We start from the raw sequence: 25,155 nt of genomic DNA on the forward strand, positions 1-25,155 counted from the left end.
GGAGGCAGGCTGCTGCTGTTAGGAGGGTTGAGATCGGGATGGGCCAGGATCAAGGTGATGGTGAACTAGATACTCACCTTTTGGAATGCTAGCCTCATGTTCTCAATAATCTCACTCAGTCTTGGCCCCGGCCAGTGGGCCTACGACATCTTTGGTGCTTGAGGCCACCAGGCAGCAGCGCCGTCCCATGGGACGTGGAGAAGGCGGCAGCACTGAGAACAAGGCCCTCCGAAGCACCTCAGGGTAGGGATGGTGATGGCAGGGATGTGCAGGGGTAGCTGTGATGTGAGGCCAGGAAGGAAGTAAGAGCTCCCAAAGAGCTTGATGCCAAGGACAGCAGGGAAGGCGCTCCCCCCTTGCTGGACTGAGGGGGTGACAAAAGCATCTGGGCTCAGGCTTCGTGTAATACACGTGAGGACAGCCATTGTTGGTGGGAGGGGAGCAGCGGCGCTGGGGTCCCCCTGAGGAAGACACGAGCTCTCCCCGAGGTGGGGGCCATGCCGGGCTCCTGTCTGCCCCACCTCCTGGGAGAGGAGCCTGCTATGGCCACGGGAGGGGATATCGGTGTGTAGTCGGTAACCAAGGGCTTATTTTCCCTCAGTACCTTGGCTGATTTTGAGGAGGAGAATGTGGTCACCAAGGTGGGAGACGCCTGGCAGGGGAGGCCTGGAGCCCAGCAAGATGACCAGGGAGACCCAGCTGCACCCACCCATAAGCCGGCAGACCCCAGCAGCCCCGAGCAGCAGGGCAGCCCCAGGAATCCTGACCAGCACCTGGAAGTGGACAGCCAGGCCAGCAGGTAAGGGCCACTCTGTGCTGGACTCCTGCCTGCCTGAACCTGACTTTTGTCAGGGCCCATAGCCCAGAGCAAGCCCTAACACGCTAGGCATGCCAGCTACCTTCTGCAGGTGTGATGGGCTAGGAGCCCATGGGAGGCTGACAAGCAGTGAGTATCCCAGGGTAGATCTCTGTGGCCTGAGTTTGGAGCCACAGTACCAAATCTGTTACACCAAACCTGACAGAGAGAAGGTGCCCAGAGAACCACGCTATCTGGTAGCCACAAGGAGCGTGAAGACCTGGCTTGGCAGAAGGATACGGGGTGCTTTGCCATTCGTGGGGCTGGAAGATTTCTAAGCTGTGCCTTGTATGGTACCATTTCAGTGTCCTCTTAGCTCTACAGAGATCTTTGCCCAAAGTGGTCATGAGTTTGGGAATAACCCAGAGACGATATACAAGTACTTCACATGAACCAGTTGTAGGTAGCGGCCATACACACACTGAACACGATGGCCAGGCCCCCAAGCACGCCCTCAGGAAGCAGACAAATACCACAGCAGTAACACCACAGAAGGAACCATTAGGATTTGCTGCGTGCTGAGAATGTGCAGGCCTCCTTCTCATGCTTTATGTGTCCTCACTCATTTAGTTCTCACACCAACTCTATGAGAGAGGTGCTATTATTATATCTGTTCTATAGTTGGGAGGCTGAGGCGGAGGGACGTTGAATAGCTGGCCAGTAGTCACCCAGCCAGGCAGTGGCCTAACAGGGATTAGAACCCCGGCAGTCAGCCCAGAGCCTGTATTGCTAATCACTGTGCTATATCCGCTGCCTCTCCATTTTTTTTTTTCTTTTTTTTACCTGCATCGGCAGGCGGCCTCTCAACCACTGCGCCACCAGGGAAGCCCATCCGCTGCCTCTCCATTTTTGATAAGCCGGCTTCTCCTTGTGCTTCAGGTCTCCTTGCCCCCTCAGCTCTTCTGTCCCCTCGACTATGCTGTTTCCTTCCTCTTGTACTCAGTCGTCTTCTGACTGTCTGGTCCTGTACTTTATCCCCCGTCTGTCTCTCCACGTTCCCATTGGGCCTTCCCTCCCAGCCCGTCCACCTCCTTCAGTCTGCATGGTGCATTCCTGTGTCCTAGAGTGACATAGGACTAGGCACAGGGTGACCGGGCACATTGAGGCAGGGTACCTCACCCAGCCCGGGGTGACAGGGCAGGTACTCTGGGAATGGCTTCCCCGAGGAGAAAGTAGTGTCATGTGCAAAGGTACGAGAGCGATCAGGTCCACGTGACATGGTCTGGGAAGATGAGGCTGGGAAGCTGGGCAGGTGCTGTCATGATTGTTCTCTACCCTCCCCACTCTTAAACGAGTTGAAGTCCTGGGCACTGGATTCCAAGCCAGGGGCTGTGTGCTACGCCGAGGGGTGGAGATTCAGAAAAACCATTATACCTGTCAGTCTCCTGCTTCTTCTTATGGTAGGTGACTTCCAGAATGAGGTCCATTCACATCTCTTCCTTGGTGACACCTAAATTCATTTGTCCCTCTCTCCCTCAGCCTTGTGCTCTCCAGAAACTTCACTGGAGGTTGGGGGCAGGGAGCTCATTCCAGGAAGGGGCTGCCCCACCCACTGAGGAGGTGAGCGGGGCTGTGTCTGTCAAGTCCTTGCTAGCCCCATAGCTCTGCTGTAACCAAGTGAGTCATAGGCCAAGGCCCTTGGCTGCAGGGATAGTTCTGGGCACACACTGGAAGGCTGGGGTTTTGCCACCAACTTACAATGTAACCTGGGTCACATAGCCTGGGTTTCCTCATCTATAAAATGAGTACTTCTACCCATTGATCTCAGGAGCCTCAAGGAACAAACAGCTGAGTGATTTTCAAGGCTTGTTTAAAAAACGTCAGCGTTCTTTTAAACTCTTTGAAGTGGCAGTCTCGGCATTAGCCCCTGATAACCCTGCTGGACCCTGGAAGGCACCAGCTCTCAGTGTCGACACCCTTGCTGCTCCCTCCACTTCTTTCAGGGTGAGGAACCCCTCAAGCTGTATGGTCACTGTTACTGTCACTGCCACCTCTGAGCAGCCTCAGGTTTACGTGCCAGGCTCCCCAAGTGAATTGGAGTCTAACTCAACCAGGTAAGAAGGGACAATCTGGGAGATGTTCTGTGGGCTATTCCCTCCCTGGAGCTAAGGGACTCGGCTTTTGTCCCACGTTACTTCCCTGATATTAGCTCTAGTACCTGCTCCAATTCTCAGCAGCCCATTGGTCGAGGGGCCACAGAGCGTAGCCCAAGTTCCCCTAATATAAACTCTTGTGTGTGGGCCTGAACAGAGTCTCCCAATGAGAAGCTGAGGTGGCACTTCCTAGGGCTCTGCCATCCTTTGGACCTTGCTAATGTTTCTTGGGGAACATGCTTGTGAAGTCCAAAGAAATCCCTTTGAGGTCAGGGCCTATGTCTGTCTCTCTCACGTTATCTGTTGTGAGAAGAGGCGCATAACCACTGCCTCACCTGAGCTTCTGTCCTCACCTGCCATCTTAGAGTGCAGGAAGGGAGCCATTACAAGGAGGCTGAGTGAACTGTGTGTGTGTGTGTGTGTGTGTGTGTGTGTGTGTGTGTGTGTGTGTAGGAGAGATCAGAGGAGCACCTACTGCCACCAAGCCAGCAGGCTGGAGTGCAGAGCATGAAAGTGGGGCCAAATTTGGTGTCATGGTGAGCCCATCGAGAGGTAGACCTTGTTCCCAAAGTTGCCAGGGGCTTGTCCAGGGTGAGGCAACTTCCTGAGCTCACCCTGGAGCTCCAAGTGTGGGAAGGGAGAGGTTGGACTGCTGCTGGAGATTTGACAGTGTAAGATGAGGCTTAGAGGTGATCTCAGTCCCAGGCAGAAAGGAAACAAAACATGGTCAGAGAGGAGAATGGAAAGTCCACTGGACTGAGGTCTCAGGAGGGTAGCGTCCCACCACTGGCTGCGGGGAGCATCTTTCTAGCGCTCTCACATCCACACACAGCAGGCTGTAGTCATGGGCTTTGAGTTCAGCCCGAGTCCACGGTGGGCTCAGCAGCCTAGCAGCTCCTGTTCCCTGCTTTTGCTGCCCGCCGGGGGCTACAGCACCGGCACCTCTGCGCCCAGGCATTCCCATGAGCTCCTGCACGTCCTTCAAACAAAATGGGGGTCCTTCCTGTCCTGGACCCCTGCTTTGGGTCAGGCCCAGTCCCCTGGAATCTTCCAGTATACCTCTTTCTGTTCTGCTGTGTTTTTTTTCTACAGCAAGGGGATTCTCTTTATGAAGGATTACGTGAATGCTGGTGAGGTATCTTCCGGGAAGCCACTGTCTTCATTCTACAGCAGGTGAGAAGTCCCAGATCTTTCCATGTCACGGCCTTCTCCTGCCAGGCCCTGTGTTGTCCTCATTCCTGCATCCCCAGTACCTCATTAAGTACTTCACCCAGAGTACCTTCTGTGTAATCATTTATTGAATAGGTAGATGATTTAATTGCTCATGGACAAGATTTATGCATTTCCAGACGTTCTACCTGACTCGGTGCCTTTGCACTCCCCTTTTGTCATTAACTCATCCTACACTCCACTTCCAGCACCAGCTGTTTCTGCCTGTATTTGTTTCTCGGTAGACTACAGGCTTTCTTTTGTGAAATCCTGAGAGCATCACTCATGATAGAGCTGGTGAGGCCCCTAAGAACCATCTAGTTAATTCCATCCTGTTCCAGAACTCAGGGCTCCTCTCTTCAGCTCGCATGCTTCTTCCAGCATGCCAGGTTGCCTCATTTGAACACACATTGCTTGCTTCCGGATGCCACCTCAGCTGAAAACTAACCCACACTGAGACAGTGTATTCCTGGGATTTTTTTTTTATGACACGTCCATCACCCCACTGCTAGGGTGAGGATTTTAGTAACAGAGAGGTGCATCCTGGCCTTATTTCAGGATTGGGCCTCTGGGGACTCCAGACCAGCTTTCACTGCTGCTGTGGAATGATGATCATGGGCGTAGGGGTCAAATTCAAGTGCCTGCTCAACCCCCATTTGTTGGGTCATTTTGGAGAAGATGCTCAACCTTTATGAGCCTCAGCTTCTTCACTTGTAACTCCTTAGAGTGATTTTTTCCTAGTAGCTTTATTGAGTTATAATTGATATATCATAAAATTCACTCTTTAAAGTGTACAGTCCAGTGATTTTTGGTATATTTACAATGTTGTGCAATCATCACCACCATCCAATTCCAGGACATTTTTATCACACAAAAAGGGAACCCCAGACCCGTTAGCAGCGCCCCCAGCACCACAAGCCACAGCCCCTGGCTACCACTATTTTCTGTCTCTATAGCTTTTTTCAGGGAGGTGGTTTTTTGTTTTTGTTTGTTTCTTTGGGGTTTTTTTTGACATGCCATGCAGCATGTGGGATCTTAGTTCCCTAGCCAAGGATCGAACCTGTGCCCGCTGCAGTGGAAGCTCGGAGTCTTAACCACTGGACCGCCAGGGAAGTCCCCTTGTTGTGGTGCCATCTAGCGTTTGCCTCTATGAACTCTGTCCATCTCCTGGTTTTTCTTCTTCCAGTCCCACCAGTATTTTGTTTAATGGGGCACTTAGAGTTGTGTAGTCCAGCATGTTTTCGCCTTTTGCTTTACCTTCCAGGAGGCTTAGAGGTAAGCTTAAATCTCAAAAGAAATCAGAAGCTGGGCTGAAATTCTGGCTCACCCCTTACTCCAAGCATGACCTTAGGCAGGTCACTTAACCACAGAAGATCATCACACAGCTCCTGTTAGCATGACAGCTTCACTAAGCCATATCCCAGAGCTTGTAGCTAGTTGCCCTTCCCTGGAAATAGTTTTTTTGATCATTATTTTTTATTATTAAAAAGTCATATTATTGAAAAATGAAGATGCGAAAAGGAAAAAAATTAAAAATCACCCCTAATTCCACTGTGTAACCCAGCAATGTATTATGTTGGAATGTTTCCTTGTTTTTTTTGTTCCCATTCTTAGTTGATTCCTGCAGTGAGTGGGCCCCTGGCGATTGTCACATTATAACCAAGGGCCGTATGTGGGGAGAAAAGCCATGGTCCTTTCCCACTGGTCCGTGAAACTGACAGTTCTCCAGAACCCTAGCCACCCCCTTCTCATCTTCCTCACCACAGCAGGTCTTCTTTGCCCCCAGTGTAAGAGCTCTTCTCTGAGAGAATTATGCCTCGTTGGCACCAAGTTCATTTGGCATAACAGATGATGGCTGGTCATGCAGAGTCATATGTTAATCAGCATTCTCCACTCATGACTGCTCTCCTCTCTCCCATCACACTCCCTGCAGCGTCAGCAGCATTGAGGACTCACGCAACATGGAGAAGAAACTCCCACATGACAGTACTCCATACTCTGAGAGGTAAGTCTGCTGTGTTACCAGGGAGCTCACAGGTCTCCAGAAGGAGAAACAGGTAAGGGAGATTTACATGCTGAAAGTCCATTTGCTTTTGTCTGCCGCTTTGCTACTTCTGGTCCATTTCCAGATGGGATGTGTCACACCACAGCATAGGGCACTGCTTCCCTCATCGGGGTGTCACACTTGTGGCAATGAAAGCCTTTGAAACCAGCTAAGACCAAAGGGCAAAAACAGTGAGTTAGTGGCAAAGCTAGGGCTAAACCCCAGGGCCCTGAGTACTCCCAGGTAAGGGGTGTTTCTACTCTGCCATCTGACTAACTGTGGGCTGGGACTGGTGGTGGCAAAATAGGAGGTAGGAACAGGGCTGTGACGAGGGCAACACTGTCAAGAGCCTGAGCCCTGGACCAGCAGCAAGGCAGGCAGGGACTTTTGACAGGTTCTGTCTGAGGAGGAAAACCAGGGGGTGACTTGAGGAACAAAGGCAGGGATCCTGGAACTGGGGAGATACTCAATCTACAAGTCGGTGTCTAGGACTTCAGTATGAGGTCCCAGCAGGCTCTACAGCCACACTGATTTTGTGATAGTCCTTGGACCCATGCTGCCTCTGTGATACTCCAGGTAGGACTTAGTGCTCCCAGGCATGAAGAGAAGGGCCATCAAGACGAGGGGCCAGGTAGAGCATACAGAGACGTGTCTGCTGTAGGAGAAGACATATGTCTTCCTATTCTAGGTGGGAACAGCCCCCCAAGCAGATATGCTAGGCAGAGGGATAGAGACAAACAAGCTGCCTGCAATAAGAATCAGATCGCGGTGTCCAAACATACGATAGAGAGTAGGGTGAAGATACAGGACTGGTTTCTGGAAACAATGTGACGGTCTACAGTGGGCTGCGGTCCAGTCTGGCCCAAGGCTATGTGGCCAGTTCACAGCACAGGAAAAGATGGCAGGCTGGGAATCCTGGCAGCAGCCTAAGCCTGGCTGCGTCAGACCACAGGACCTGGCTGCGTCACAGCAATAGTCTGCGTACCAGCCTGACCGCGGATTCTTGTTTTTCATTTCCCAGAACAAGTGGAGGGGTCTGTACTTACTGCAACCAGGAGATCGGAGACTGTCCAAAGATTACCTTAGAACATCTCGGCCTTTGCTGCCATGACTATTGCTTTAAGGTAAGGAAGACAGGTGGTGCTGCTGAGAACGTCATCCAGAGCTGGGGAGCCTTTATGGGTGCAGAGAGTGTGGAGAAGGCTTTATCTCTGTATGAGTGTGCTCCATCTCAAAGGCTGTGCAGAACTGGGAGCTGAATGGGCTCCCAAGTCAAAAGGAGTACTATGTGCTTAATACTTTGAGGGAAACAAAAGCATTCTTCTGGGGAAAGACTATTCCCAGCAGACAGCCAACAAGTGCATAGGCCCTGGGGCAGCAGCATGGAGTATTTTAGCTCGCATGGCTGGAATGACATGAGTGAGGGGTGAGTGGTAGGAGATAAAGTCTAAAGGATGGCTAAGAACTGTATCATGCAGGCCTTTCAGGACACAGAGAGACTTTGGGTTTTATTCTGAATGCAGTTGGAACCTACTGGGTGGTTTGGATGGTGGAGAGACCGGGTCTGACTCATGCTTTTCAAAGGATCCCTCTGACTGCTAGATGAAGGAGCGAATGTAGAGGGGCAGGAATGGGAAAAGGGAGATCAGTTAGGAAACTGCTGCAGTAGATCAAGCTAGAGAAAGCAGTCACTTGATTAGGGAGTTGGCAGGGGACATGTCAGGATGGTGCCTGGATCGGGGATACTGTTTGAAAATAGAGCTGGTAGGTTGTGGCTATGAGAAAATGAGAGGAGTCAAAGGAGACTGCAAAGTTTGGGGCCCAGGCCATTAGCTGAATGGATGGTGGCACCTTTTACCGAGAAGGGAAGGACTAGAGGGGAGCAGGTTTGAGCAGAGGGAAGGCGGAGATGAGTGAAATTGAAGATGCCTCAGTGAGAGCTATGTGAGGAGCTCACATGGTCGTTTGGATATGTGAGTTTGTGTTCCAGGGTAAGGCTGGAGCTGGGAGTCCGCAGGGCATGCTTTTTCCCTGAGCCATCCCTGACCTGATGAAATCACCTAAGGTGTGAGTGGGTGGAGAGGGGGGCTGACGCTGAGCCTTGTGGCTTTCTAGCATTTAGAGGTTGGGAAGAGGAGGGGGTCCACAGAGGAGGGTGAGAAGTGACACAGAGTGCAATGCCCCAAGTGACACAATTTCTCCGAAGACTGCATTGGTCACCCTGTCAGTGGTTGCTGAGAGATCAAATGGGATGAAGCCTGAGAACTGACCTTGAATTTTGCAGCATGGTGGTCATCTGTGACCTCAGTTGGAGCAGTTTTGCTGGAGTGACGGGGATAGAAGGTTGACTGGAGTGGGATCATGTGGAAATGGACAGAGTGAGCCTGGAAGACTCTCCTGATGGGTTGGCTTTGTAAGGGAGCAGTGCAAGCAGACAGTGGGGCAGAGGTGCCAGGCATGGGTTGGTGCAGATGGGAGCGATACAGTAGTGAGCAGACACTGATGACACAGGAGAAAGAGATGTTGATGGTGATCATGATGTACGTCTGTAGGAGAGAAAGATGGGTACCAGTTGACACATGGCAGGAATAGGAAAGGCCAAATCTCTGCGTCACATACAGAGAGGTTCCCAAGTTGGCTGGTGGAAGAATGAAGAACTTCAGTACTTGCTTCTGTTTTCTCAGTTGATTAGAAAACATGATCCTCTATGAGTGAGGGTGGGCGAGGGGTGTTGGACACTCGAGAAGAAAGGGGAGTCTGTGAAATGTTGTCTCAGAGACAGGGAGGGTGGATGGGCTGTGCAGAGCCCGCTTGAAGGGAGGGCTCGTTCGTTCCTATGGAGACCGGTCAGCACGTACTGTGTTGTTCCCTAGCCAGGCTCAGCCACAAGGGTGAAGCAGGGGCAGTTGCATTTACTGGGGCGGAGATTATGCCAGGTGAGTTGGCAGGGTTTGGTCTGTGTGCAACGGAACAGTAACAGTGAGGCGGTGAGCTGGTCCAGTGATGGAGGTTCCAGCGGTGGCAGAAACCAGCCAAATAAGCTGGAGAACATGGAAGTCCAGCAGTGGGGTGTATGACTTATTGGTTGTAACGAGATCTAGAGCAGCAGTTCTCACTCTGGAGTGTGCATCTCACACTTGACCAGCCCCTGAAGGGCTTGTTAAGACACAGAGTGCTGGGCCCCAGCCCAGTATCTAACTCAGTACGTCTGGGTGGGACCTGAGAATTGGCCTCTCTAACAAGTTTCCAGGCGATGCTGAGGCTGCTTGTCCACCTAGAGTCTGGCCAGAGCAGTGGCCGAGGTAGAGAGGGGCCCAGAACATTGGAGGAAAGGAACAAAAGGCCACGTGGTAGGAAGCTCTTCCATCTGCGTGGATCCAGAATTGACTCAGGAGTGCTGCAGGGAGAGACTGTGACATGTCATTTGGCAAAGAACATTCTGTTTCCCTGATTCCTGGACTTACATGAAAACTTATTAGAAACTATTATGAACAATTACATACCAATAAATTGGACACCCTAGAAGAGGTGGATAAATCCTTAGAAACATACAACCTACCAAGACAGAACCAAGAAGAAATTGGAAGCTTGAACAGACGAATAATAAATAAGAAGATTGACTCAGTAACCAAACACCTCTCAACAAAGAAAAACTCGAGGCTGGGTCTTCACAGGCAAGTCTACCAAACATTTAAAGAAAAATTAATACCAATCCTTTTTATACCCTTCCAGAAATGGAAGAAAGAACACTTCCAAACTCATTTTATGAAGATAGCATTATCCTGACACCAAAGCCAGGCAAAAAATTAGAAATAGAGCTACCAGATGATCCAGCAATCCCACTTCTGTGTATATACACAAAGGAATTGAAATCAGGATCTCAAAGAGGTGTCTGTATTCTCTGTTCATTGCAGCATTGTTAACAATAGCCAAAACATGGAAGCAACCTGATTGTGCGTTGCCTGATGAATGGCTGAAGAAAATGTGGTATATAGGGACTTCCCTGGTGGCGCAGTGGTTAAGAATCCGACTGCCAATGCAGGGGACACGGGTTCGAGTCCTGGTCCGGGAAGGTCCCACATGCCACGGAACCACTAAGCCCGTGTGCCACAACTACTGAGCCTGCGCTCTAGAGCCTGCGAGCCACAACTACTGAGCCCGTGTGCCACAACTACTGAAGCCTGCACACCTAGAGCCCGTGCTCTGCAACAAGAGAGGCCACCGCAATGAGAAGCCCATGTACTGCAATGAAGAGCAGCCCCCACCTGCACAACTAGAGAAAGCTCACGCACAGCAACAAAGACCCGACACAGCCAAAAATACATTAAAAAAAATAAAATGTGGTATATACACAAAATGGGATATTATTCAGCCTTTAAAGAAAGAAGGAAATCCTGCCATTTGCAACAACATGGATGAACGTGGAGGACATTGTGCTAAGTGAAGTAAGCCAGACACAGAAGGACAAATACTACCTAGTACCACTTATGTGAGGAATCTAAAACGGCCAAACCCATAGAAGAGAGTAGAAGGGTGGTCGCCAGGGGCTGGGGAGGGGGAAATGGCGAGGTGATGGTCAAAGGGTACAACGTGTCAGGTACCCAAGTTAAGTAAGTTCTAGAGATCTAGAATATTTTGTCAATTTTTGGTTATATACTTTAATTACAGGGCACCCCTGTTAAACAGAGAGCAAAATTACGGGAGTCTCAGACCTAAGCAACTCTGGGCACATTTGGTCTCACAGAGCCAAGTGTTGGGTGAAGGGTGCAGTTGGAGTGGGTTGGGGTCCCAGGAAGGCTTTGTGAGGGAGGTGGGTCCAGAGTCAGAGGTGAAGAGGTGTCCAAGGGTATTTTCCAAGTGGCTAAACAGGTCTCCATCATGCGTACAGAGGGAATAGGGATGAAGAGGCAGGCAGGAGGCTGGCAGGCCTGGGAGGACGAGGCACAGAATGGCAGGGATTTTAAACTTGCCTGATTGGAGCTCACACAGGGCTGGGGAACTTGGAGTTGTGGCAAAATAGGCCTGATATTCTTGGGGAATTCTTGGAATGTGGGCAGGGTGTCTGAGAGCCACCCCTGGGGTCCATGAGCACAGAGGTGAAGAGGATATTATTTTCGTAAGATCACACAGCTGCTCAGAACCGAGGGTGGAAATCCCGGTTCCGATATCAGAGCCAGTGTTGTCTCAGCTGCACCCTGCAGCCTCCCAGGATATGCCATTCCATTGCTCAAGTTCATTTGTATAAACTAATCTGTCACTATCCTCAACTGTAGGTTTATCTTACCTTTGTTAGATTGACATAACATTTTAAAATACTAGTTTGTAGGGGACTTCCCTGCTGGTCCAGTGGGTAAGACTCCACGCCCCCAATGCAGGGGGCCCAGGTTCAATCCCTGGTCAGGGAACTAGATCCCTCATTCATGCCTTAGCTAAGAGTCTGCATGCCACAACTAAGAGTCCACATGCCACAACTAAGAGTCCGCATGCCGCAACTAAAGATCCTGCGTGCCGCAACTAAGACCTGGTGCAGCCAAAATAGATAAATAAATGAACATTAAAATAAATAAATACTAAAATAAATAAATAAAATGGAATACTAGTTTGTTTTGTTATATTTAGGAAGAAAGAGCAGACACTTATGGCCACAGCATCACAACAACCTTTTAGGGTCCCTGTTCTCCGCAGTGTGAGGCATGTTGCAAGCCCAGATTGTTGATTTTTTTCCTGTGTTCCCAGAGGTGACCCCCTAAACGGATCAGCACCATTAGCTGGCTAAGTTGAGGTTCAAGTCCTGGTCTATGGTAACTAGAATCACCGAGGGCTGATAAATTTACAGTGAAAAAATGGCCAGGAGGATAGCCTCATCCACCAGAGGGCAGACAGCAGAAGCAAGAAGAACTACAGTCCTGCAGCCTGTGGGACAGAAACCACATTCACAGAAAGATAGACAAGATGAAAAGGCAGAGGGCTAAGTACCAGATGAAAGAACAAGATAAAACCCTAGAAAAGCAACTAAATCAAGTGGAGATAGGCAACCTTCCAGAAAAAGAATTCAGAATAAGGATAGGGAAGATGATCCAGGACCTCGGAAAAAGAATGGAGGCAAAGATTGAGAAGATGCAAGAAATGTTTAACAAAGACCTAGAAGAATTAAAGAACAAACAGAGATGAACAATACAATAACTGAAATGAAAAATACACTAGAAGGAATCAATAGCAGAATAACTGAGGCAGAAGAACGGATAAGTGACCTGGAAGACAGAATGGTGGAATTCACTGCCACGGAACAGAATAAAGAAAAATGAATGAAAAGAAATGAAGACAGCCTAAGAGACCTCTGGGACAACATTAAACGCAACAACATTCGCATTATAGGGGGTCCCAAAAGGACAAGAGGGAGAGAAAGGACCGGAGAAAATACTTGAAGAAATTATAGTCAAAAACTTCCCAGTGTCCATGCCCGAGGCCTGTGGGTCTGCGGCCGCAGCGCGTGGTGCCGGAGCTCAAGGGGGTGGGGGTTGGGGGTGGGCTGGCTGCCGCCATGCCCGGGAGTCAGGACATGTTCGACGCCATCGTGATGGCGGATGAGAGGTTATGATGGTGCCAGTTACACAGCTGGGCCTTCAAAGTTAGAGCCTTTATTCTACTGCAGGCGCCACAGTCACGGTACATTTTGTGATCATCTGATGACGTTTCTCCTTGCTAGTCTCCTGAGATGTGATGGAAAGCCCGGTTTCATGGGGAAGGTTATCAGGAAGGCTATGAAGAAGGAAGTAGTTTGGGTATGATTGAAGGAAGACAGTATGGCATGTTACATGGAGCTAAAATCGGGTCTGAGATCGGGTGCTACCAAGGTTTTGCTTTTGCATGGAGATGTCTCCTGCACGGCTGGGCCACTGAGAAAGACAGCAAAGAGATGAAGGTCTTAGAATCGTTGATTGGAATGATTCAGAAATTCCCTTATGATGACCCTACTTATGATAAACTTCATGAAGACTTAGACAGAATTAGAGGGAAATTTAAGCAGCTTTGTTCATTACTAAACATCCAGCCCGACTTTAAAATTAGTGCAGAAGGTTCCAGACTTTCATCTTGAGGATGACAGACGCACAAAGACGAAACATCAGGGAACAGATGTTCATATGTTAAGTGTTTAAAAATGTGATTAAGGGCAAAACAATGATGGGGGATTCATTGTTTTGCAGGGAGGGTTCCAGCTTGGCCACTGAAAGGGCTTCCTTCCCCCGAGGTCTGCCGGGTGGCCTCAATGCCCCCACGGGGCCCCTCCATGTAGGCCCATCCTTTGTTGGGCCCTGTCTGCTCTGCAGCATGAATGTGGCCCTGGCAGAGTCCTCACCGGGCTGCTCTTCTCTGGTCCAGGGTCCAGGCCCCTGGCTCACGGGTTCTCATCATCTGGCAGGCCTGGCTGGATCTAGACTTGGGTTGGCTCTGGATATGATAAACCTCGCCTTTACCGCCCCCCCACCCCGGGCTTTGGTCAGCGCTCAGAGGGATGGTTTTTTAAAAAATGAGAGCCACAGGGTTGACACGAAGCAGGTTAATGGGAAGGAGCGATGGGTACTGGACATTTATTGACCCTTGAGATGTACCAGTGCTGTGACCTGCTTCTCATGTTTTATTTAGTCCCTTCAGGAGCCCATGAGGTAGGCGTTATTCCCATTTTATAGACTAGGAAACAGGCCCAAGAGACTGCCTGGTCCAAGGGCAGTGGGCGGCAGAGCTGGGACTCCAGCCCTGTCTCCTGGTGCCCGCTCTAGAATGCACGGTCGCACCCACAGTCTCGGGGTCCCTACCCGCAGGTCCCCGCTATGCCCCGTGGAGCCCTGGGGCATCTCATGTCACCATGGACATGGGCGTCTGGCTGAGAGGGGCAGAGGCCAGCCCTGTCCCCAGGAAGCCGGGACGAGCTCTTCCTGTGTCCCCGGGTGGGTGGGGCTCTGCAGCATCAAAAATGGTCAAGGGGAGGAGACTTTAAGGCCATCGTTCTACGTGCAGAAACTTTGGAGCCTTACTGCATGCAGCCTTCCTTCTAGTGTGAGTTCTTCTGTCTTCTGCCCGGACTTAAAAGGCATCATCTGTACACGGTGCACGGCCTCAGGTGCTCCTTTGTCACAGACACCAGCAGCGCTTATCTCTGGCTGGTGGGATGGAGGGGCTCTTGTTGTCGTTTACCTGGGTGGATTTTTGTGCTTCCTAAGCTATCTGTTTAGATAATGTATTATTTTTATAACTGAAAAAAATAAAGAGTATATTTTAAAGCAGAAAAAAAATCCCTAACATGGGAAAGGAAATAGCCACCCAAGTCCAGGAAATGCAGAGAATCCCATACAGGATAAACCCAATGAGAAACATGCCGAGACACACAGTAATCAAATTGGCAAAAATTAAAGAAAAAGACAAAGAAAAATTATTGAAAGCAGCAAGGGAAAAACGACAAATAACATACAAAGGAACTCCCATAAGGTTAACACCTGATTTCTCAGCAGAAACTCTACAAGCCAGAAGGGAGTGGCATGATATACTTAAAGTGATGAAAGGGAAGAATCTACAACCAGGATTACTCTACCCGGCAAGGATCTCATTAGATTCGATGGAGAAATCAAAAGCTTTACAGACAAGCAAAAGCTAAGAGAAGTCAGCACCACAAAACCAGCTCTACAACAAATGCTAAAGGAAGTTCTCTAAGTGGGAAACACAAGAGAAGAAAAGGACCTATAAGAACAAACCCAAAACAAAGGAAAGGAGAACAAACAAAACCCAAAGTTAGTAGAAAGAGAGAAACCGTAAAGATCAGAGCAGAAATAAATGAAATAGAAACAAAGAAAACATAAGCAAAGATCGATAAAAGTAAAAGCTGGTTCTTTGAGAAGACAAACAAAATTGTTAAACCATTAGCCAGACTCATCAAGAAAAAGAGGGAGAAAAAAAAAAATCTATAAACAATAAATGCTGGAGTGGGTGTGGAGAAAAGGGAACCCTCTTCCACTATTGGTGGCGATGTAAATTGATACAGCCACTATGGAGACCAGTATGGAGGTTCCCTAAAAAACTAAAAATAGAATTACCATATGACCCAACAATCCCACTACTGGGCATATACCCGGAGAATACCATAATTCAAAAAGACACATGCACCCCTGTGTTCATTGCAGCACTATTTATAATAGCCAGGTCATGGAAGCAACCTAAATGCCCATTGACAGACGAATGGATAAAGAAGAAGTGGTACATAGATACAATGGAATATTACTCAGCCATCAAAAGGAATGAAATTGGGTCATCTGTAGAGACGTGGATGAATCTAGAGACTGTCATACAGAGTGAAGTTAAGTCAGAAAGAGGAAAACAAATATCGTATATTGACGCATATATGTGGAACCTAGAAAAATGGTACAGATGAACCGGTTTGCATGGCAGAGATAGAGACACAGATGTAGAGCACAAACGTATGGACACCAAGCGGGGAAAGCAACGGGGGGTGGTGGTGTGATGAATTGGGAGATTGGGATTGACATGTTTACACCGAAGTGTATAAAATGGATGACTAATAAGAACCTGCTGTATAAAAAAGTAAATAAAATAAAATTCAAAAAATAAATGGCCAGGAGACAGGAACTGAAAAACGGAAGAAAGAGCCACTAGAGAGGTGCTTGGTGAGAACCCACAGAGGGACTTGGGGACCCTTGTGGCCGCTCTCCGCTGCTTTCAGCTGGAAGCCAGCAGCCTTAGCCAGGCTGGGCCTGAAGACAGCTGGAGTCTCGGAAACATGGGGACTCTTGGTCTCCTCTTAGTTGAGACTGTCTGCAGGCCACCCTGCTCTGACTCCTCGTACCAGGAGGCTCTGCTGCAGATGGCTGACTGTCCTCATCCTTTAGACGTTTGCTGGAGAGACACGCCGGAGCGGCTGGACTGCTGAAATATCTTTACCTTTCAGTGGGCCTTCATGTCACCTTCTTTTGGACTTTAAATGTCACAATTAAAACCCTCCTGTAGATGAGGAAATGGAGGCTCAGGGAGCCTCAGTAACTTACCCAAGCTCACCTAGCTAATAAGTAGTGGATTCAGGGCTCAAACCCAGGCCCAATTCTGAAACCTGGGCTCCTAACCACTGTGTGATCATTCTGCCTGTTAGGTTTTTTTTTGTTTGTGTTTGGGTTTTGTCTCTGTTAGCCATTTTTAAATTGTCTGCTTCGAAGTCCAGGATGTGCCATCAGCCTGGAGCCTGCCCACTCCACTCGTTTATATTGCTTCACTTGTGTGCTGACCTCTAGCTTGCTTTCTCTTTCAGTGTGGGATTTGCGGTAAACCGATGGGTGAGCTTCTGGATCAGATCTTCATTCACCGTGACTCCATCCACTGTGGGAAATGCTATGAGAAGCTCTTCTAGGTGGGTGCTGGAAACTTACTAGAGGGCAGAAATGTGCTCTGGTCTCTCCCTGAGTCCTGACCTGGGACAGTGCTATCTCTCTTAGCCTTTATGTTCAGGGGACCCCGAGTCCTTGTGTCCCTATGCCTTGTGATACTTTGAAGTCTTAGGTGGCGCAGATAAAGACCCTCCCCATGGACATTTCCAAGTTGCAGGAGTCATTGTCTCTTCCTGTCAAGAAGCACCTTCCATGCGGCACCTCAGCTAAGCCCTCTAGCTGCCCTGAAATGCTGGCCAGGCCTATGTTGTTAGCCTCATTTGGGAACAAGGAAGTGAAGACCCAGAAAGGAAAAGGACATGGGGAAACACCTGGCTTGTAGATGGCAGAGTCAGGACCTCAACCCAGGACTTCAGATTCAGGTCCGGGGCTCTCTGCCACATTCCTTTGAGTCGCCTCCAGCATTGCTCATATAGCGTCAGATCAGGCCTCAGCCGAGGTATTCAGTAAAACAGATACACAGCTGGGTAGCAGCAGCAGGTAAAGGCCAGGATACGCAGGCGTGTGTGGGAGGTGATGGTGCTGTCCCGGCGCCTGGGCGGCCTCCGGGCCACATTGTGAACTCTGCCTGAAGTCAGGTTTGCATGCTGAAAGCCCGTGGGATCGACCCCGGTGTCTGAGCTTCACGGGGCCCAGTGACCCTTCTCAGCCAGAAGCACAGAGCAGAATATCTCCCTTGAAGGCAGTGGGAATCGGTACCAACCGGGCCCTCCACCAGCCACAGGCCTGTTCCGCCTTTTCTCCAGAAGACACGTTGACCTGGACTGTCACTCCCGGTGCCTGGAGCAGTCACCCTCGCCAAGGGCTTCTGACTGCTCACTGGATCGGCTGTGTATTTCCAATCTCATGGATCCTTCTATTTTCTTTTAGCTCCTCCAGGCTAAGAAGAAGCTGATAACTCCTGGACAAGTTTGACTGTCCCCACGAGCCCCCAGTTGCTGACTCTTCTTCCCTCACTTCCTCTCTCCTCCATGTGATTGCTTCACGTTTCTGCTCTTCTTAAGTTGAACTTGCTTACATCCAGGAGCATATCTTAATGATGTTATGATAATTACTTGTGTGTGTGGCTTTTTAGAGCTTAGAAAGCACTTCCCATCCATTATGTTACTTCCGGCTCAAGCAAAGAGGATTGAACAGTAATTCCATTTTGGCTTCCCTCAGACTGGTCAGCTTCCTGATGAGTTTAGGTGGCCTGGTACAATAGTCACGGACAAGAGCGTGGGGTGCGGTGTATCCTGACTCTCGGGACAGAGAGCAAATCACATTCTGGTTCGCAGCTCTGAGTGTACCTTTGGAACTTGACAGAAGAAGGAGACCTCCTGAAGCTTCTGAGGGGTTAAAGACTGTTGACGATCCCTGGTGGGTAATTTGCAGACGCTGAATGCTAGGGATTGACATAGGCTAATGTTCAGCTTGTCTATTTGCCATATATATTTTTGAAACTTTCCGTATACTTTTACAACTAGTTAGTTGCTTTTGATTGAGTTACGTAGCGGATTTTAATGACCTCCTACCTACCTACCTTTCGGTATAGTTGCGTTTTGTCCTGCAGGCATGTGGACATGTATTAGAAAGTTTACACGTTAGGTTTAAATTCTGTAGGATGTGATTCTTAAGAGGCTACTGACCAAAGGGACATCTGTGTCTGAATCTTGCTAGCTAATTAATACCTTTGCCCTCAATGTCCGATCCCTCAACTTTACACAGAAATCCCCTAAAGCCAGTTTTAGGGTCTATAGACCCCAGCAGGATTATGAAGGGAGAAAATGAGCTAACGTTTCTTGAGGCCTTACCGCGTACCAGGCATTATCGCGAAGTGGGGGCGTTAACGCCCATGCTAGTCGTGTACAGAGGGCATTCTTCCCCGCAGTTTGCAAGTGAGGGTGTTGAGGCTCGGGGAGGCGGTCGTTGCGTTTTGCACAATGCACCCATGTAACACTCGCCAGCACCCATGCCCTCTCCAGTAGCAGTAATGAGAAACACGCACATCGATTTCATGCTGAGTACGCGTGAAACACTGTGTGGAGGTGACACCCGACGCACACTTTTACAGAGGGGAAGGTGGGGAATTGCACCCCTCCTCTGGGCATCCTGGGTCCCCATAAAATACCAGAAGGGCCAAACTGGCCCTCTCACCTCCCTTTTCCATGAAAACACTTCTGGACTGAAATACTGTCAGCTGGGCACAGATTTGACTCACAGACCTTCCCAAAGACGAGCTTGTCAACCCAGGGGAAGCTCCAGTAGGCTAGCCGATCTGGGCACAGGGCCCTCAGTGACCTCCCATTTTCCGGTCCAGACTCTGTCCCATGCTAGTGGCAACTACTGAGACCCCAGGTACTTGGAACAGGGATACCTGTCGGCCAGCTGGACAGATGCAGGCCCATTCATGCAGTCAGCTGATGCTCTGCTCAGGTTCCACTGGGCCCCTCTGCCTTTGGGACCAGCATCACTGTGTAAGTTCCTCGAAAGGACAACCTGACGGTTTTTCTGATGAAAAATGAGGGCGTTTTCTCTTGGTTTAATTAGAAAATGCCTCTCCATCTCTCTCCAGTTTCTGAGCCCTGTGCACGTTGGCTGGTGGACTTCTTCTTCCTGCCAAATGATCAGAGAGGAATGTTCCATTTATTTCCATAGATGTGCGTCAGATTCGCTGTGGAGTGGAAAACTGGCCATGTACTCGCACAAAGCATGAGCTGGTTTTCCTCACGACGGTAGGGACTGACACATAGGTGCTGAATGAATGAGTGAAAGGGAAAGAAAGGTCGTGCCTCTGGGTGGGAGGTAGCACCCCTGAGTCTTGGCAGGATCAAGAGGTGCAAGATAGGCTGGCTTCCCCGCCTTCTAGATACACTCTGCCTTTAAGAGAGTTTTAGAACCAACATGCAAGATACTGACTCCAATCTGAAAAAGTCTCTTTCATGTTTAAATGGCACAGAATTCTTCGGACTTAAGGAAGAGAGGTGGTTGCATTACACTTTCGCTTCTTTTCATTTGCCTAGAATTCTTAATCATACTTGCTTAACTCATTAATGTACACAATTATAATAAATGGTAAGATATTTCATGTGTAAATGTTAAGGTTCCCTTTTATAGGTGTAATAACTTGGTGTATTTGGCTGTGTGATTTATTTTCTCCTATTACCTGAAGCCACTCTCTTTACAAGAGCAAATAAATACTTTAAGGAGTATCAAAGTTTTCTCTACAGAAGCAAATACTTTTAAGAAGTATCAAATCTAAAGAGAAAACAACAGCATTATCTAGAAACTATGCATGCACAGCGAGTGTGCGATTCTAGACCTGTCAGATCGCATGAAGGAGATTTTATTCTTTCGGGCCCATCCTTCCTTTCATTGTCGACAGTCCTTATTGAACTCTTGCAGTGACCAAGAGCTCAGTCCCTTACAAGCCCATTCTGTCTGTGGAAATGCGTTCCTCAGCTGACTTACAACCTGTTCCCTTTAACTATCGCCCACTGGTAATCTGTAATCCCTCTTTTATATGCCAGCCCCTAAAATCGGTAAATACACTTGTTGGGTTCTTCCTCTGTCAACTCTTCTCCCATTTAAACACCACTGGTCCCATCAACTCTGACAGGAATTCTGCGTATGCATCTCTTAACCCTCAGAGGTGCCCCCAACCGCACGTCCGAACCCATTCCTCCAGATGTGTACCGACAGGCAGGACTTTCACCTCGCTCATTAAGGCTGGTGCCCAAGCGGTCAGAATCCTGTGGAACAGTCATTCTGCCTATCACGTGATCCATGCTTCCAGGTTTTGTTTCCGAAAATATAGTTTGCGTGTCATCGATGTCTTGATCCAGCCTGGGGCCAAAAAGGGTGGTCAGGAAGTCAGTCCAAAGATAGAAGACATGACAGAGAAATCCCTCTACAACTGAGCAGGGACGTTGGGACCCAGCATTCAGTAGGTATTGAACTAGTGTCCCTGTAGCTACTTTCTCACCCCAACCTCGGCCACCATCTTGGCTACATGAGTACATTTGGGAAAGGAAGAAGAGGTTTTACCGCTTCAAAGGCAAGAACTATAACAGTAGCTCCTAACCAGGACCTGGAGTCTCTGTTGGTGATAGCATGTGACACAAAGACCTAGGAAAAAAATAGGGTAGAGTTATTTTGAAAAATGGCTTAGCAGACCAGGTTCCCACCAAGCCGGTTGATCCCCAGTACCCAGCCTCCCCCATTCCTCCTTCCCCTTTATGGGTCCACACCTGTGAGGGCCCCCAACCCATACACCCATTTCTCTTGTGATGCTTCTCTGCGCAGTATCCTTTTCCCATGAACTTCCCAAGGGAGGAAAGCTTCCACCAGGGGACCCAACGCTGATTACATTGAATTCAAAGTTGAGATCACTACGTGGCCATTTGGGGCCCCTCTTGCCCCTGAATCAACAAGAAGGGTGTTATTTACCTGCCGGCTGAGCGCTCCTGACGATCGAGGGGAAAAGGGTCGCTGCAAGGACCACATAGCAAACCCAGGAGGAGAGTCTTCTGGGAGTGTCTCCTAGTGTTCCCACGTGCAATAACGTAAGATAACGGATGACTGTGATGACTCATGCAGGCAGGACCACTAAGGGACCAGCTTGGTTAGGAATAGAGGTTTGTATCTTACTGCCTGGCAGACAACCACAGCCAGCTAGACGAGGTCATAGGGAACTGAAATGCTAGTGGAAAAGGAAGTTACGAATACTATGACCTCACGGCCAGTTGCAAAAATAACAGCTACGGAAGCTATGCATACTTCGGCTTGCTTTGCTATTATATATTTAGATCTGCCCCAGAGAATGAGGGCGTATCTAATGGGACTTTTGACGTCCCCCCTTCTTGAAGAAGGCAAAGGCATATTCACGTATGTGAGGTATGGTTGCGTCATGCTAAGCAGAAGCATAGTGTCACTGTTGTTATCACTTGTAAGAAAAATATGGGGTGTCCAAAAGAGGCTACACCTGGCTTTTTCCCCGGTGCCTTCTGGGAAACCTCCTGCGGGTGGAACCGCTGGGGGCTTTTTCCTCGTGTACCAGCAGCAGACTTTCCCTGACCTTCACTGCTCCAGCCTTCTACTGCTTGTGTAAGCCACTGATTCCTTGTTCTCAACCCTTCCTGCTAGGGAAGGAGTGGCACTGCTTTCCTGATGGGCTTCCCCGTTAATGCTGTCTCCACCCAACCTTCTTCTGTACCGCGTGTCCTGCCTGTGAATGGCTTCCGGAGCATGCACTCTACCTGTGAGTGTTTCCCACCATGCCATCTGTCCCATGAAGAATCCCTGCTCCAGCCCTTCCTCACTGTACACTCTGTCTCTGAACACCTTCTGCACAGTGCTGTCGCCCAAGGAGCACTTTGTGTGCCAGGCCCGTTATCTAATGCCATCTGCAGGATTCCTTTCCTTTTGAACATCCTCTGAACACTGAGCCCTGCTCATGAATGCTGCCCGTGTTCCCTCCCCGTCCCACCCCCCACTGCCCAGGAACTCCTGTCTGCTGCACTCTTCATAACGTAATCAGCGTGACCTCCTCCTCTGGGTGCTTTCTGCGTCTAACTCTCTGCTTGGGAACGTGTGGGTCTCTTTCTAAAGTCCTCTGGCTGTGAGACATTGCTACAGGCCATTCTAGTGAAGATTGCCTGCACACTCAATTTTTAAAAGCTTTACTGAGATATATTTAACACACAAGGAACTGCACACATTAAAATTGTTCACTGGGCTTCCCTGGTGGCGCAGTGGCTGACAGTCCGCCTGCCGATGCAGGCGACGCGGGTTCGTGCCCCGGTCCGGGAGGATCCCACATGCCGCGGAGCGGCTGGGCCCGTGAGCCATGGCCGCTGAGCCCGCGCGTCCGGAGCCTGTGCTCCGCAAGGGGAGAGGCCACAACAGTGAGAGGCCCGCGTACCACCAAAAAAAAAAAAAAAAAAGTGTTCACTTTTTAAAATTAGTTTTGACACATGTATGTATCTGTGGACTCATCACCCCATTAAAATAGTGAATATATACATCACCCTCAAAACTTTCCTCCTGCTTCTTTGTAATCCTTCTATCCTGCAGCCACCTATCTGCTTTCTGCTGCTGTGCATTACTTTGTATTTTAAAGCATTTTACATAGAAAGTTTTATATAAAGAGTTTGACATAAATGGAATCATACAGTATGCACCCTTAGATGGAGGGATGTAAACATTCTAAACCTTGATTGGGATGGTGAGCATATACGAATGTATACATTTGTCAAAACTCATCATATGTACACTTAAAATGGATGTGTTTTATTGTCTGTTAAGTATTGTCAAATAAAAAACAAATACAGACTCATTAAGGAGAGACTTTTATTCAGAAGAATTGTTGAAAGAGGGGAAAGGGACTTTTGCAACAGAGGGAGGGGGACTTTTACAATAGGGAGAATGCTGTGCTAGTAAATTCTGCAAGCATCTGAAAAGTTAGGGAAAAAGTTTTTCTTTTTTAAAGAGTAAGCAAGGTTAGAAAGAATTGGATGTGGGGAAGTGGGATGAAGTGGCGGCATGATTGCGTAGCAGATCAGAGAGGCCAGTCTATTCTCAGGAGGGACTGTCTGCTGACTCAGGCTGGGGGTGGGCCAAAGTTCAGGGGCCTGGAGGAAGGAGAGAAGCTGAACCAAACTTTGATTAACAAGCATTTTTTTTCCAATTCATCTATGCTTAAAGACAACTTAGAGTCTTCCTAAGGATCTAGGCAGTCAGCTTTCAGGTCTGTGGTGCCGAATCAGGAGGGAGAGAGGAAAATGAGAAATGTTAGTTTGGAGGGTTGTAGCCAGATACCGAAAGAAATTGGAATAACTGAAAATTTCTTAAGTGTTGACAATGTGTGCAAGATTGCAGGATTCAGTCCAATTTACAAATTCTTACATGGTAACAAAACCATGAAGTTTTACAAAAAGGGGCAAAATAGCTCAGAGACAATGAACAGGACCAGAATGTCATAACCCACATCTCATAGTATTTTCTAATGAAATGCAAAATTTCTGTCAATGCTCACCCTCCTTTTGATCAAAGATCATCTCCAGTAAGGTTATTCTTGATTGCAAACTAACTCTGGTCTTACTAGATTTGACCTGATTATTTGCACAGGTGCAGCCAGGATGGTCATTGGCCATACAGGCCTTGTAAGTTTGCTTTGCTGAAGTTTTTATGAAGAATTTCAGCTTGGACTTTTAAAGCCTCTCGAAGCTAGTAAACCAAGCCAAGAACTCACCACCAGATATCACCCGTGGTTCCTATATATACATATTGGTGAATTCCTCTCTTCTCAAGGTACCCAAAACAACCTGAGTTTCCTGGACTTGCCAAGAAGAGACCTTCCTTACTCATCTATAAGGCTGGGAACTCTGTAAGCCAAGTACCAGGTTCCCAAGGGAGTTTTATAAGACTTGGCTTCATAAGCTCAACCCGAGTTCCTTAAAATTGTCAGGTCATACGTGATTCTATGAACATCATTTACAAATATGACATTCCAGTCAAAGCCTTGGTTATATAACCAGTGTTTCCAATTATGTCCTGTTAATAAGAAAGGCAGGTTCTTATTGAACCTAGGCATATAACTGTATGACCATGAAAATAAGAGTGCTGAAAAATAATTTCCAAATTCTAGAGGGATTGGGCAGGGAGGAAAAAATAAATGGTTTGTGTCCACTTATGAAAGTATAGTCTACTAAATTGTTATCAGTTATGGATAGCTTAAGAGAAATGAGAAAGGGTTCCCTATATCCATCAGCTTCTTCACCAGAGTTCTGGGAATTCTGGCTTAGTCCAGTGACAGGATTTCAAAGCTATTTAAGTAATGGCATCAGAACCTTGTGCCTCAGAGCATCTGGCGTAGTCCTTTCCATGGGGGTCTGAGGCGGTCCCTTTTTCTTGCAGGTGAAGCATTCTGGCCTGTAGCTGATTGCAAGCACTTTCAGGGAAGCCTTAGTGCAGGACAGAAGATTTTAAATGCTCATGGTTAAAGATCTCATGAGAGCTCATTGCAAAAATGATGCAATTGACAAGGAAATTTTGTTGTTTCTGTGGCATGCAACGTTTCAAAAGATAACTACAATTATGATTGATAACATTGCACTGTTTAATATCAGGCAAAGCAATACCAGGATGTATCATGAACACTGAGGGCATTGACAAACCGCCAGGAAGTTTATGCGGTTTCTGAAACATTTATATTAATGATATTTCGCTCACACAAACGTAACCTAGAGAAGGTTAGGCATCTCTTATGATATGACAAAGCCTCCCATGAAACTCAATATATCAAATAAACCTAATTATTTCTGGCACCTCTGTTTTTACAAGGGAAGAGATACTTTGTGATTTTCCAGGCTCTATCAGGGAAAACTCAAATAAGCTTTGAGATCAAGAATATACCACTCAGGGGAATTCGCTGCCGTTCCAGTGGTTAGGACTCAGCACTTTCCCTGCCGAGGGCCAGGGTTCAATCCCTGGTCAGGGAAATAAGATCTCACAAGCCACCGGGTGCAA

The 25,155-nt window shown here is 48.3% G+C and overlaps 2 protein-coding genes across 5 annotated transcripts in view; both read left to right on the plus strand.

Moving 5' to 3' along the window:
- Positions 1-22,361, plus strand: part of ZNF185 (zinc finger protein 185 with LIM domain) — a 45,633-nt gene extending 23,272 nt beyond the window's left edge. For 3 of the 4 annotated variants that reach the window (XM_024760057.1, XM_024760058.1, XM_024760056.1), the window contains 7 exons: positions 602-799; positions 2,800-2,910; positions 4,042-4,122; positions 6,092-6,163; positions 7,224-7,326; positions 16,512-16,610; positions 17,518-22,361. In XM_024760057.1, the coding sequence (XP_024615825.1) occupies positions 602-799; positions 2,800-2,910; positions 4,042-4,122; positions 6,092-6,163; positions 7,224-7,326; positions 16,512-16,610 (664 nt within the window). In that variant the 3' untranslated portion in view covers positions 17,518-22,361. The remainder of the gene's footprint in view (positions 1-601; positions 800-2,799; positions 2,911-4,041; positions 4,123-6,091; positions 6,164-7,223; positions 7,327-16,511; positions 16,611-17,517) is intronic. The other variant, XM_024760059.1, reaches the window with a different exon arrangement.
- LOC112409754 (oral cancer-overexpressed protein 1-like) lies at positions 12,744-13,298 on the plus strand. Its single transcript, XM_024760060.1, has 2 exons — positions 12,744-12,791; positions 12,933-13,298. Exons 1-2 carry the CDS (start codon positions 12,744-12,746, stop codon positions 13,296-13,298), a joined length of 414 nt encoding a protein of 137 aa, XP_024615828.1.
- Positions 22,362-25,155: the final 2,794 nt, after the last annotated feature.

The sequence above is a fragment of the Neophocaena asiaeorientalis genome, unplaced genomic scaffold (genome assembly GCF_003031525.2).
Source record: "Neophocaena asiaeorientalis asiaeorientalis breed wild unplaced genomic scaffold, Neophocaena_asiaeorientalis_V1.1 scaffold1340, whole genome shotgun sequence".
Taxonomy (NCBI): Eukaryota; Metazoa; Chordata; class Mammalia; order Artiodactyla; family Phocoenidae; genus Neophocaena; species Neophocaena asiaeorientalis.